At 30.5% G+C, this 14066-nt stretch overlaps 2 protein-coding genes across 5 annotated transcripts in view; one reads left to right on the forward strand and one right to left on the reverse strand.

The window, feature by feature from the left end:
* The window catches only part of LOC119603993 (piezo-type mechanosensitive ion channel component), a 109429-nt gene that overhangs the window by 75448 nt on the left and 19915 nt on the right, over positions 1-14066 (reverse strand). For 3 of the 4 annotated variants that reach the window (XM_037956306.1, XM_037956305.1, XM_037956303.1), the window contains exon 3: positions 9930-9967. The gene's annotated coding sequence lies outside the window, so the exon portion shown is untranslated. Of the gene's footprint in view, positions 1-9929; positions 10123-14066 lie in introns of those variants that run through there. The other variant, XM_037956304.1, reaches the window with a different exon arrangement.
* Positions 7471-10137, forward strand: LOC119603994. The gene is made up of 3 exons (XM_037956307.1): positions 7471-8009; positions 8365-9004; positions 9069-10137. Exons 1-3 carry the CDS (start codon positions 7491-7493, stop codon positions 9695-9697), a joined length of 1788 nt encoding a protein of 595 aa, XP_037812235.1. The 5' UTR covers positions 7471-7490; the 3' UTR covers positions 9698-10137.

The following is a 14066-nucleotide window of genomic DNA, read 5'->3' on the forward strand; positions in this document are numbered from 1 at the left end:
AGTTCAGTTCTAGTTCAGTTCTAGTTCAGTTCTAGTTCAGTTCTAGTTCAGTTCTAGTTCAGTTCTAGTTCAGTTCTAGTTCAGTTCTAGTTCAGTTCTAGTTCAGTTCTAGTTCAGTTCTAGTTCAGTTCTAGTTCAGTCTAGTTCAGTTCTAGTTCAGTTCTAGTTCAGTTCTAGTTCAGTTCTAGTTCAGTTCTAGTTCAGTTCTAGTTCAGTTCTAGTTCAGTTCTAGTTCAGTTCTAGTTCAGTTCTAGTTCAGTTCTAGTTCAGTTCTAGTTCAGTTCTAGTTCAGTTCTAGTTCAGTTCTAGTTCAGTTCTAGTTCAGTTCTAGTTCAGTTCTAGTTCAGTTCTAGTTCAGTTCTAGTTCAGTTCTAGTTCAGTTCTAGTTCAGTTCTAGTTCAGTTCTAGTTCAGTTCTAGTTCAGTTCTAGTTCAGTTCTAGTTCAGTTCTAGTTCAGTTCTAGTTCAGTTCTAGTTCAGTTCTAGTTCAGTTCTAGTTCAGTTCTAGTTCAGTTCTAGTTCAGTTCTAGTTCAGTTCTAGTTCAGTTCTAGTTCAGTTCTAGTTCAGTTCTAGTTCAGTTCTAGTTCAGTTCTAGTTCAGTTCTAGTTCAGTTTAGTTCAGTTCTAGTTCAGTTCTAGTTCAGTTCTAGTTCAGTTCTAGTTCAGTTCTAGTTCAGTTCTAGTTCAGTTCTAGTTCAGTTCTAGTTCAGTTCTAGTTCAGTTCTAGTTCAGTTCTAGTTCAGTTCTAGTTCAGTTCTAGTTCAGTTCTAGTTCAGTTCTAGTTCAGTTCTAGTTCAGTTCTAGTTCAGTTCTAGTTCAGTTCTAGTTCAGTTCTAGTTCAGTTCTAGTTCAGTTCTAGTTCAGTTCTAGTTCAGTTCTAGTTCAGTTCTAGTTCAGTTCTAGTTCAGTTCTAGTTCAGTTCTAGTTCAGTTCTAGTTCAGTTCTAGTTCAGTTCTAGTTCAGTTCTAGTTCAGTTCTAGTTCAGTTCTAGTTCAGTTCTAGTTCAGTTCTAGTTCAGTTCTAGTTCAGTTCTAGTTCAGTTCTAGTTCAGTTCTAGTTCAGTTCTAGTTCAGTTCTAGTTCAGTTCTAGTTCAGTTCTAGTTCAGTTCTAGTTCAGTTCTAGTTCAGTTCTAGTTCAGTTCTAGTTCAGTTCTAGTTCAGTTCTAGTTCAGTTCTAGTTCAGTTCTAGTTCAGTTCTAGTTCAGTTCTAGTTCAGTTCTAGTTCAGTTCTAGTTCAGTTCTAGTTCAGTTCTAGTTCAGTTCTAGTTCAGTTCTAGTCTTCTAGTTCAGTTCTAGTTCAGTTCTAGTTCAGTTCAGTTCTAGTTCAGTTCTAGTTCAGTTCTAGTTCAGTTCTAGTTCAGTTCTAGTTCAGTTCTAGTTCAGTTCTAGTTCAGTTCAGTTCTAGTTCAGTTCTAGTTCAGTTCTAGTTCAGTTCTAGTTCAGTTCTAGTTCAGTTCTAGTCAGTTCTAGTTCAGTTCTAGTTCTAGTCAGTTCTAGTTCAGTTCTAGTTCAGTTCTAGTTCAGTTCTAGTTCAGTTCTAGTTCAGTTCTAGTTCAGTTCTAGTTCAGTTCTAGTTCAGTTCTAGTTCAGTTCTAGTTCAGTTCTAGTTCAGTTCTAGTTCAGTTCTAGTTCAGTTCTAGTTCAGTTCTAGTTCAGTTCAGTTCTAGTTCAGTTCTAGTTCAGTTCTAGTTCAGTTCTAGTTCAATAAATTTATATATAAATAAATTTATATATACAATGTCAACGTTAACTCTTCCGTGAAAAGGGGACAAATGTAATATAAATATTTAGAAATATTTATTAATAAAAAGTGCAGTTGTTGTTATAACAATATAAATTTAAGAATATTTATTAATAAAGAATGGATTTTTGGTTATTAAACATTAACAATTTTTTTATATTAAACACGTCCTCTTAAGAAAATTAAAATGCCTAATTTTATATGCAATTTAAAGGCGATTTAAATATTTATTAAATATTTTATTTTTCAAAAACACATTTCTAATTTTTACATTTTTAGTTATTGACAAACATACATATAGCTGGCGGGTGGTGGCATTTTATTTTAGAACATATTTATAATAAGAACCGTAGTAAAATAGTTTAAATTCATCATTCTTCAATCATTAGTTAAATAGTTAAATAATGTATGTGAAATTTTAATGGTTTTCCCCTTTGAACTTGGGTTATCGCCTAGCAAATTTTATATAATGGGATGGGACAGTTAAATGTTGATATTCGATAAGACTTTAATTAACAGATGACGAGAAAAACATTTATGAGGGTATGAACAGTGTATTAAATATCGAATTCTCAAGGGATGATCTCATATTAGAAATTGACTTTTTCATTGTATCTGTATGCTGGCTTACGTAGTGCTAGAAAAATAACAGAGTTATAATTGATCAGGCCTTTTAAATGTTGTACTGTTGTAGCGAAGTTATAATAAAGGAACTTTTTTGTTCTTATTACACCATTCAAGTTATCTCTCTGAAAAAGGTAAAAGTTTTTCAATGGATCTTTATTCAGATAATAAAACTTAATAAGTATAAAATATTTATTTTATCGCCAATAAATTCAATTAAAAACTCTAAAGTGTATTAATCAGATTTAATTTGTTTAAAATTTCATTTAACTCTTTTAAAATAAATTCAATTAAAAATGTGGTCACTCTTAAAACTATAATTATAACAAAACATTGCCCAACATATGCTTATTATTCAAAACATATGCTATCTAGTCTAGTCTATAGGCTAGTTTATAGTCTAGTCTATTGTCTAGTCTATTGTCTAGTCTATAGTCTAGTCTATTGTCTAGTCTATTGTCTAGTCTATAGTCTAGTCTATAGTCTAGTCTATAGTCTAGTCTATAGTCTAGTCTATAGTCTAGTCTATAGTCTAGTCTATAGTCTAGTCTATAGTCTAGTCTATAGTCTAGTCTATAGTCTAGTCTATAGTCTAGTCTATAGTCTAGTCTATAGTCTAGTCTATAGTCTAGTCTATAGTCTAGTCTAGTCTAGTCTATAGTCTAGTCTAATAGTCTAGTCTATAGTCTAGTCTATAGTCTAGTCTATAGTCTAGTCTATAGTCTAGTCTATAGTCTAGTCTATAGTCTAGTCTATAGTCTAGTCTATAGTCTAGTCTATAGTCTAGTCTATAGTCTAGTCTATAGTCTAGTCTATAGTCTAGTCTATAGTCTAGTCTATAGTCTAGTCTATAGTCTAGTCTATAGTCTAGTCTATAGTCTAGTCTATAGTCTAGTCTATAGTCTAGTCTATAGTCTAGTCTATAGTCTAGTCTATAGTCTAGTCTATAGTCTAGTCTATAGTCTAGTCTATAGTCTAGTCTATAGTCTAGTCTATAGTCTAGTCTATAGTCTAGTCTATAGTCTAGTCTATAGTCTAGTCTAGTCTATAGTCTAGTCTATAGTCTACTCTATAGTCTAGTCTATTGTCTAGTCTATAGTCTAGTCTATAGTCTAGTCTATAGTCTAGTCTATAGTCTAGTCTATAGTCTAGTCTATAGTCTAGTCTATAGTCTAGTCTATAGTCTAGTCTATAGTCTAGTCTATAGTCTAGTCTATAGTCTAGTCTATAGTCTAGTCTATAGTCTAGTCTATAGTCTAGTCTATAGTCTAGTCTATAGTCTAGTCTATAGTCTAGTCTATAGTGTAATCTATAGTTTAGTCTATAGTCTAGTGTAGACTATAGACTAGACTTTAGACTAACTAAACGATAAACTAGAGGTTAGACTAGACTATAGATTAGATTTATAGCTAAAATCATAAGTTCTAGACAATCGGTCCGAACTACAGGGTTTTCCCTTTGATTTTTATATTAAGTATTGTATTGTTTATTGCTCGTTCTATGTGTGATGGTAGTGGATCCGATGATGAAACATTAGTACTAAGATGATAAAAATGATCATATAATTTATGTATGTTACATTTCATCATACTTTTTCGTGAAAAACACGTACACGTAATGAAATATGAAAATTTTTATGTGTTTTCTTTTCATTTTCGGTGAATAATTTCTTAACACTTGCTGTCAATTTGTGTCATAATTTAGTTTACGCTGATGGTAAATGCAAAATTTTGGCTTAATATTTTTAAAATATATACTTTATAAAATTGTATTTATTTAGTATCAATAAAATGCATACATAGTATGGAAATTGAAGAGCAATAAAGGTTAGCAAAGTTATATGTTTATAATATAATTAAATTGTCCCTTAAATTTTATGTACAATATATTTTAAATAGTAAAAAGTTGTATACTTTATATTTTCCAGCATAAAAGTTCTGTTTTATGTTAGTACGTACATTAGAGTGATAACTCTTATACAATATTTTCGTTATTAGAACACTACTGGCTACTACGTAGTGGTTATGCCCTAATGTACATACTTTTAAATTTATTCAAATTCATACAATTTAAGTGTAAATAATATGCACGTTTATAGCTCGTTTTTGTCCTTGCCCATTTTGTTATGGGAATTTCATGAAACGTGATGCAGCTTTCTAATCGCTCTTGTCCATTTTGATATTTACATTTTTATATAAATAAATATACACTTTATATAATTACATTTCCTGCGAATTAACAGCAAGGAATTGCTACACTGTAAATTGAAAGCTTATCCAACAACACAAACACTCTCAAGTATTCTATAGTCTAGTCTATAGACTAAGAATTTCATTGCATTGTTATTTTATTTGTCCGTGATCTTGTCTTTGCTTTTTTTTTTTTTGTAATTAGATTAATTTTTCTTTTTTGAACTTTAACCTCTTTAACAAAACGGATATATCTACTATTATTGCCAACATCTATTTTTGTATTATAAACAATTAAATTTTGGTTTCTTTTTCATTCATGTATTTACACTTCATGGTATATATGTATGTATGTTGTATTATTTTATTTACAATTTTTTTTTGTTTTTCCTAGCTAACATTGTTTTTTATAATTTTTTTTGTATAAAATTAATTCGCACTAAAATAGCAAATACTGACGTAATTTCATTCCCAAACAAAAGAAAAAAAATGTTCAAGTTTTCATAAAACCCTTACTTTTTTGTGAATACAAAAATAAATACGATGTACGAGACACTGAAAACAAATAGAAACAATTAAGAAAAAATAGTTCTCAGAAAGGGTTTGTATGTAATTTTTTGTTTTTTTTTTTTTTTTTTTACTTAAAAGAAAAATTGTTAGTGTAGAAAAAAAAACTACTACGTTTGTTTGTACGTCTTTGCTATGCAGCTATAACGAATCTTGTATAAAAACCATCAAAACATAAATATGACATAAATTTAAAGTGAATTTTCAAATGTGTCCGTCGGCCATATGTATGGACTTAGATATTTATAGAGCAATACTTTCAAAAAAGAAAGACTAGACTATAGACTAGACTATAGACTAGACTATAGACTAGACTATAGACTAGACTATAGACTAGACTATAGACTAGACTATAGACTAGACTATAGACTAGACTATAGACTAGACTATAGACTAGACTATAGACTAGACTATAGACTAGACTATAGACTAGACTATAGACTAGACTATAGACTAGACTATAGACTAGACTATAGACTAGACTATAGACTAGACTATAGACTAGACTATAGACTAGACTATAGACTAGACTATAGACTAGACTATAGACTAGACTATAGACTAGACTATAGACTAGACTATAGACTAGACTATAGACTAGACTATAGACTAGACTATAGACTAGACTATAGACTAGACTATAGACTAGACTATAGACTAGACTATAGACTAGACTATAGACTAGACTATAGACTAGACTATAGACTAGACTATAGACTAGACTACAGACTAGACTATAGACTAGACTATAGACTAGACTATAGACTAGACTATAGACTAGACTATAGACTAGACTATAGACTAGACTATAGACTAGACTATAGACTAGACTAGACTAGACTATAGACTAGACTATAGACTAGACTATAGACTAGACTATAGACTAGACTATAGACTAGACTATAGACTAGACTATAGACTAGACTATAGACTAGACTATAGACTAGACTATAGACTAGACTATAGACTAGACTATAGACTAGACTATAGACCAGACTATAGACTATATATATAAGACAATAGCCTAGTCTGTAGTCGATATTATAGACTAGTCTGTAGTCGAGACCATTGACCAGTCTATAGTCAAGACTATTGACTAGTTTACGAAAAATGTATGTATATAAATTGGTTTTTGTTAAAACGAGCATTGGAATTCAATCTATATTTGAGCCAAAAATAATTCTGGAGGAAAATCTGGGCTTATATTTCACCACAATAATTGAACAAGCCACCAGACGGATAGTTATCATTTAATCGATAACTGCTAAATACTTTAAACACGAATCACACATTTTGAAATTTTTGCTGTAAATTCAATTTAAACAATGTTATTTTGATATATAAACGAATATTAAGAAGAGTTTATTCAATTGAATTTAATTTTTATAATAAAGGAAATTCCCTGATTTTGAAAATGTAAACACATTTTTATTGTCAAAACTTTTAATATATAGGCAGAAAATAATTGAGATAAACAAACGAACCTCTCGAATGTATGACTAAGAGAGAAAATTGTATGTAAGCTCGCGAAACGCAATGAGCTCTCAAATGATCTCTTTTGTACTCTTTCCTAAGTATAAAAAGCAAACAAAACCAAGCAGAGAACTAATTTTTTACTCTCTGGCTATCGCTGATGTAAACACTCAATCAGTGTTGCCATGTTTGCATCAATATTGTTAAATATATGTATATAATTTATCAATAATGTCAAAGTGACAGATCTAATTTTTTCATGTGTTAGTGCCTAACTATTGAGGATTGGTGACGTGTCACAATGTCCAAGGGCGTTATAACACTTTTTAAACAGAAATTTCTTAAGGATTAAAGAAAAGGGACACTCTTATCCCGTAAAGAATTTCTCCTAAATTTGGTGTATGTTGCATTTTGGATTCCTTTTGAAAGGTTTCCCGGTTAGTCGCCCTTCAGCCAGTCGTAGGGTTTTAAAACATTATTTTCGGTATTTCGAATACCGACTTTGCTAAATTAAGCATTTTTTGATAAATGGACTCTTTGAAATCCATACACTAATAATTGTTTTCGGTTTTATAGGGCTTAAGACATTTATTGCTGATGATAAAAATAAAAAAAAAATGGTTTATTAGGGAAGATTACTTGTAATATTTTAGCAGTTTAAATTTTCAGAAATATAATATTTTCTTGTTTGAAGATTTATTTTTTTAAAAGTTCTGGCAACACTGACATATTGTTTGATAACAAAATATTAAACAAAGAAACATTGGGATATTTCCCGCTAGAGTTACTAATAAATACAGTTTTGTTCTCTATTTTACTAAATGAGTATCGAGTGAGAGAGCCACTATATAAAAGCTTATTAGTAACAACTTTATTTAGTCTTGAGAATTTGCAATAATGGAAAACAACGAGTTTTTAAACAATAATGCAAGTGTTGAAATTGAACCGAAACAAAATTTTCATTTTCGCTATGAAAGTGAAATTAATCAGGGCAACACTCATGGTATTTTGAACGGTCAAAATGAAGATTATCCAAAACTTAAACTACTTTTGCCGGAAAATGCTGCTAAAGATGAGTGGGGTAATGAACGTGATTTTTATGTACTCTGTTCATTGCATTGTTATGCCAATAATAAACCACTTTCGCCGCATCTTCTAATGAAAAAGTGCAAAAAAGCCGTTAATTATAAATTTATATTCGAAAAAATGGAAACATCTGAACACAATGCTGCGGAGCGATTTTGGAAATTAAAAGAATATGTTATAGTACGTTTACAAAACAAACAATATAAACAATCTTTAGAAAATAAACAACAGGAATTTGGAGAATTGCCTTTACCATTAAAGTTTGAACGCCTTCTAGGACCGTTGAATCTAGAAGATTCTCAAAGTGTACAAGATAGTGGAAAATTAAATGTAAGTAAAATATGTTTTTTTTTACATTTACTAAAGAATTCTTTTTAACCGTAACGATGTCAACATGATGTTAACAGTCTATTATACAGAGATTTTTTAATATAAAAAACTCTTACAAGGGCATTTTTTTTAAGGAAGAGTTAAATTTTAGACGACAATTTAGCCGCCACCGATATTTTCTATAATAAGCCGCCGCCGACCAAAAATGGTTGCGCTGCTGCCGCCTATCATTTTGCATCGGCTTATATCTCTGATCTGCACACAGTCGATTAACAATAAAGCAATTTATTTTGAATGCTTATAGTTACTGCTGATTTTGTTTTATAAAATTAATTTCTCTTTTTTCTTTTAACAGGTCTGTCTGGGCTTTACGATCTTTGAAAAAAACTTTTACGAAAACACCTATTCTTTATACAGAGATACAATATATTCGTGCAACATTTATCATGGCGATGATTTAAAAATCAAAAAATTATGCAACATCAAAGGCAGTATACGTGGCGGTACTGAAATAACAATTTTAATCAGATTGGAAACAAATTTGCCACTTAATGTTTCGATCAAAAAAATCAATGAAGAAACCAAAGAAACCGAATGGTTTACAGAAGTGCAAATTCCGAAGGAAAACATATTTCAAAAAGCAGCCATTACATTTAATTTACCAAGGTACGATGGACCTCGTACAGATGATGAAGTAGAAATTGAAGTTAATATGTGTGTTGTGGTTCGAGATACCACTTACAAAAGTGATAATGCTAAGTTTTATTATATAAATGAAAAAACATATAAACGTTCAATAGATGCAGTTGAATGTGATGTTCTTCAATTAGCAGAAAATAAAGGAAAGAGGATAAAGAGTAACTATGTATCACGTGATAGCGCCGATTTGCCACCAGTTTTTCCTCTTTCCGGTGAAAGTGTGAGTGGCAAAATGATATCTCTAATTGATTCTACATTCAATAATGCAAAGGATGATACTTATTATACAAATATAGGTAAGTATTTAATAGTAAATTTCTGTATATACATACATATACACATATATAATTTGCATTTTAGATTCCGTATTTTACAAAGCTTTAGAAAACAGAGACACTCTAATACATCTCTATACAAAGGCTAATGAAACCAAAAAGCAAAATCTAATTATCGATTTCCGTAATAAAGATCAGGAAAATCTCTTACACTGGGCTTGTAAAATGGACCACAGCAAAAGCATACGTCCCCTTATTGGACTGGGATGTCACATCAACGAGCAAGATATCTGGGGCAGAACACCATTACATGTTGCTCTAACTGCCCGACATGACGCTTGCATTTCGGAAATTCAATTGATATTTAAAAACTATTTACAATATTCGGAGAATGTAAAAGCGGATTTGGTAAAAATGTTGAAAACCTACAATCATAACGGCTATACAGTGTTACATGAAGCTGTGCTTAACCGTTATTACGAATTATTCGAAATTATGCTGATATTTATGCAGGAACATAAATTAAATATTTTGGATTATGAAGTATTGGGCAGTGGTGATTCTATTGCCCATTTAGCGGCTAAGAATCATATATTAATGGATATTGAATCTATATTCACGAAATATATACCCAACTATATGTCGGTTAAGAATTATGCTGGCATAATGGCAAAGGATTTAAATGAAGAGTTTTCTGAAAAATTATCTATATAAATGGAATTTCTTCTTATATGTATAAAAATATTTCCTTTTAAAAAGTTATTCTTTATTTATGTTTTACTCATACGCCATTTTCTTATTTCCCTACTTACTGCTAGATGGCATTTTTCTTACAATTACGTACATTGAAAATGATAAAATATTTCATATGATTTATAACGAATGAATGATATGAGAACCATTTCTATAATGTTATTTATGTATATTTTTAATTATAATTTCTCACCGCTTTCCAACTTGTATCCGCAACAACTCCTTTACTATCTACAATGAAAAAGAACAGAGAAAAATTATATGTAAATAAAATAGTAACATACTTTTGGGAGTTAACATAAATCAATAAACACTGTTGCATACTTTTATCGTAAATATCAAACAATCAAATATCAACAATCATAAAATTAATGTAAATAAATATTAACAATTTAAAAAAACATATTTTTTTAATACCTTTTAGGTTTAAAATTATTAAAAAAATATTTGTTAATAATTTAAAATTTTCTCAATAATTTAAAATGCCAATTGATTTTTACTATTTTTTTTTTTTTTTTTGTTTATATTTGATTAAATGTAGTTAATTATTCGTTACCCACTTCTCGATACTTTAAAACACTAATTAGCAAAAAAAATTAAACTTGGCATATAAGCAAAAACTTAAGCAAATTAAATAATATTTTAGGTCAAAGCATTTCATTCGAGGGTGAATTGCAATTAATAAAAATTTATTTTATATTTTTTTAATTCTTTGGAAATCAAGCACAAGCAATTGAAATTTTCTACATAAAATGAAACAAAACAAACATTTTTTTTTGCTTTTGTATGTTTTCATTTCACTTGAGAAAATCATAAAAAGTAATAAAAGTTAATGTGTGCACATTAGACTGGTCTTACAAAAAATAACACTGTTCTAGTTCAGTTCTAGTTCCAGTTCTAGTTCAGTTCCAATTCTAGTTCAGTTCCAATTCTAGTTCAGTTCTAGTTTAGTTCTAGTTCAGTTCTAGTTCAGTTCTAGTTCAGTTCTAGTTCAGTTCTAGTTCAGTTCTAGTTCAGTTCTAGTTCAGTTCTAGTTCAGTTCTAGTTCAGTTCTAGTTCAGTTCTAGTTCAGTTCTAGTTCAGTTCTAGTTCAGTTCTAGTTCAGTTCTAGTTCAGTTCTAGTTCAGTTCCAGTTCAGTTCTAGTTCAGTTCTAGTTCAGTTCTAGTTCAGTTCTAGTTCAGTACTAGTTTAGTTCTAGTTCAGTTCTAGTTCAGTTCTAGTTCAGTTCTAGTTCAGTTCTAGTTCAGTTCTAGTTCAGTTCTAGTTCAGTTCTAGTTCAGTTCTAGTTCAGTTCTAGTTCAGTTCTAGTTCAGTTCTAGTTTATAGTCTAGTTTATAGTCTAGTCTATAGTCTAGTCTATAGTCTAGTCTATAGTCTAGTCTATAGTCTAGTCTATAGTCTAGTCTATAGTCTAGTCTATAGTCTAGTCTATAGTCTAGTCTATAGTCTAGTCTATAGTCTAGTCTATAGTCTAGTCTATAGTCTAGTCTATAGTCTAGTCTATAGTCTAGTCTATAGTCTAGTCTATAGTCTAGTCTATAGTCTAGTCTACAGTCTAGTCTATAGTCTAGTCTATAGTCTAGTCTATAGTCTAGTCTATAGTCTAGTCTATAGTCTAGTCTATAGTCTAGTCTATAGTCTAGTCTATAGTCTAGTCTATAGTCCTAGTCTATAGTCTAGTCTATAGTCTAGTCTATAGTCTAGTCTATAGTCTAGTCTATAGTCTAGTCTATAGTCTAGTCTATAGTCTAGTCTATAGTCTAGTCTATAGTCTAGTCTATAGTCTAGTCTATAGTCTAGTCTATAGTCTAGTCTATAGTCTAGTCTATAGTCTAGTCTATAGTCTAGTCTATAGTCTAGTCTATAGTCTAGTCTATAGTCTAGTCTATAGTCTAGTCTATAGTCTAGTCTATAGTCTAGTCTATAGTCTAGTCTATAGTCTAGTCTATAGTCTAGTCTATAGTCTAGTCTATAGTCTAGTCTATAGTCTAGTCTATAGTCTAGTCTATAGTCTAGTCTATAGTCTAGTCTATAGTCTAGTCTATAGTCTAGTCTATAGTCTAGTCTATAGTCTAGTCTATAGTCTAGTCTATAGTCTAGTCTATAGTCTAGTCTATAGTCTAGTCTATAGTCTAGTCTATAGTCTAGTCTTAGTCTAGTCTATAGTCTAGTCTATAGTCTAGTCTAGTCTAGTCTAGTCTAGTCTATAGTCTAGTCTATAGTCTAGTCTATAGTCTAGTCTATATCTAGTCTATAGTCTAGTCTATAGTCTAGTCTATAGTCTAGTCTATAGTCTAGTCTATAGTGTAGTCTATAGTTTAGTCTAGTCTAAAGTCTAGTCTATAATCTAGTCTATAGTCTAGTCTATAGTTTAGTATAGTCTAGTCTATAGTCTAGTCTATAGTCTAGTCTATAGTCTAGTCTAGACTATAGTCTAGTCTATAGTCTAGTCATAGTCTAGTCTATAGTCTAATTTATAGTCTAGTCTTTAGTCTAGCTTTAGTCTGGTCTACATTCCAATCGATAGTATAATTCAAAAATTTTTATTATATTATTTTTGATATAGAGTGCTTAAGTTTCGAACAATACTGTAAGTGGCCAGCAAGCAACTTTACACCTGGGAAACTTTTAAAATCCATAATTTGTTCTAAATATAAAAAACATGTGTAAACAATTGATTGAAATCAAACCCATCATCATCGAACTATTTGTTTGTTGTACAAATAGATTATAATGAAATAGAGACAGAGAACGACCTTTCCTATACGAGAGAGCAAAAAAACAAAACAAATAAAAACAAACTAAAAGTATTGAGAAGGAAAAAAATAAAAGTGATTGCAGTTAAGGGTTGCCAACTATAGGTAGAATCTATTGAATCACAATTCTGCAATAATAGATTCTTTTCTTCGATAAATTTTATTTCGAATTCTTGCGCTTCAAAAAATTGTGTTTATCAAATTCTAATATCCATAAAAATGAGATAAAGTTCAAAAAGTCATCACTTTCAAAAATGTTCAAGTATTTTCTTTTAAGTATGCACAATTTCCTGTCCACTAATTTGTTTTATCCATCTTAAAATTCTACAATTCCCCGGGCAAAGCCCGTCTTTACAAAAACCTGGCAATTCTATAGAAAAACTTATAGCCGCAATAATAAATAACAACAAATAGCTATGAATCATATTTGTTTTTCAATTCTTACATTAAATGCCGGTCACTGAAGCTTGTCTACAATATAAATACACAAAACAAAGAAAAAATGCTGATAAGAAATAAACAACAACGTTATGCTTTGCGTATTTACAAAAACAACATTTTGAAAACTTTGAATTGTAACATGTACTATTATAATTAATCGGTAATACTTATTATTAGATTTAGACTGTTATACTTCAGAAAACTCTTCTTATAAATATTATATTAAGAAAACCCCTGATTATAGACTAGACGATAGACCAACCTATAGACTAGACTGGATGATTAACCAGTCCATAGACCAGACTATAGACTAGACTATAGACTAGACTATAGACTAGACTATAGACTAGACTATAGACTAGACTATAGACTAGGCTATAGACTAGACTATAGACTAGACTATAGACTAGACTATAGACTAGACTATAGACTAGACTATAGACTAGACTATAGACTAGACTATAGACTAGACTATAGATAGACTAATAGACTAGACTATAGACTAGACTATAGACTAGGCTATAGACTAGACTACAGACTAGACTATAGACTAGACTATAGACTAGACTATAGACTAGACTATAGACTAGACTATAGACTAGACTATAGACTAGACTATAGACTAGGCTATAGACTAGACTAAGACTAGACTATAGACTAGACTATAGACTAGACTATAGACTAGACTATAGACTAGACTATAGACTAGACTATAGACTAGACTATAGACTAGACTATAGACTAGACTATAGACTAGACTATAGACTAGACTATAGACTAGACTATAGACTAGACTATGGACTAGACTATAGACTAGACTATAGACTAGACTATAGACTAGACTATAGACTAGACTATAGACTAGACTATAGACTAGACTATAGACTAGACTATAGACTAGACTATAGACTAGACTATAGACTAGACTATAGACTAGACTATAGACTAGACTATAGACTAGACTATAGAACTAGACTATATAACTAGACTATAGACTAGACTTAGACTAGGCTTTAGACTAGACTATAGACCAGACTATAGACCTAGACTATAGTCTAGACTATAGACTAAGACTATAGACCAGACTATAGTCTAGACTATAGACTAGACTATAGACCAGACTATAGTCTAG

The sequence above is a fragment of the Lucilia sericata genome, unplaced genomic scaffold (assembly GCF_015586225.1).
Source record: "Lucilia sericata isolate MDLA Ls3-8-SP2 unplaced genomic scaffold, ASM1558622v1 Contig000351F_arrow, whole genome shotgun sequence".
Classification (NCBI taxonomy): Eukaryota; Metazoa; Arthropoda; class Insecta; order Diptera; family Calliphoridae; genus Lucilia; species Lucilia sericata.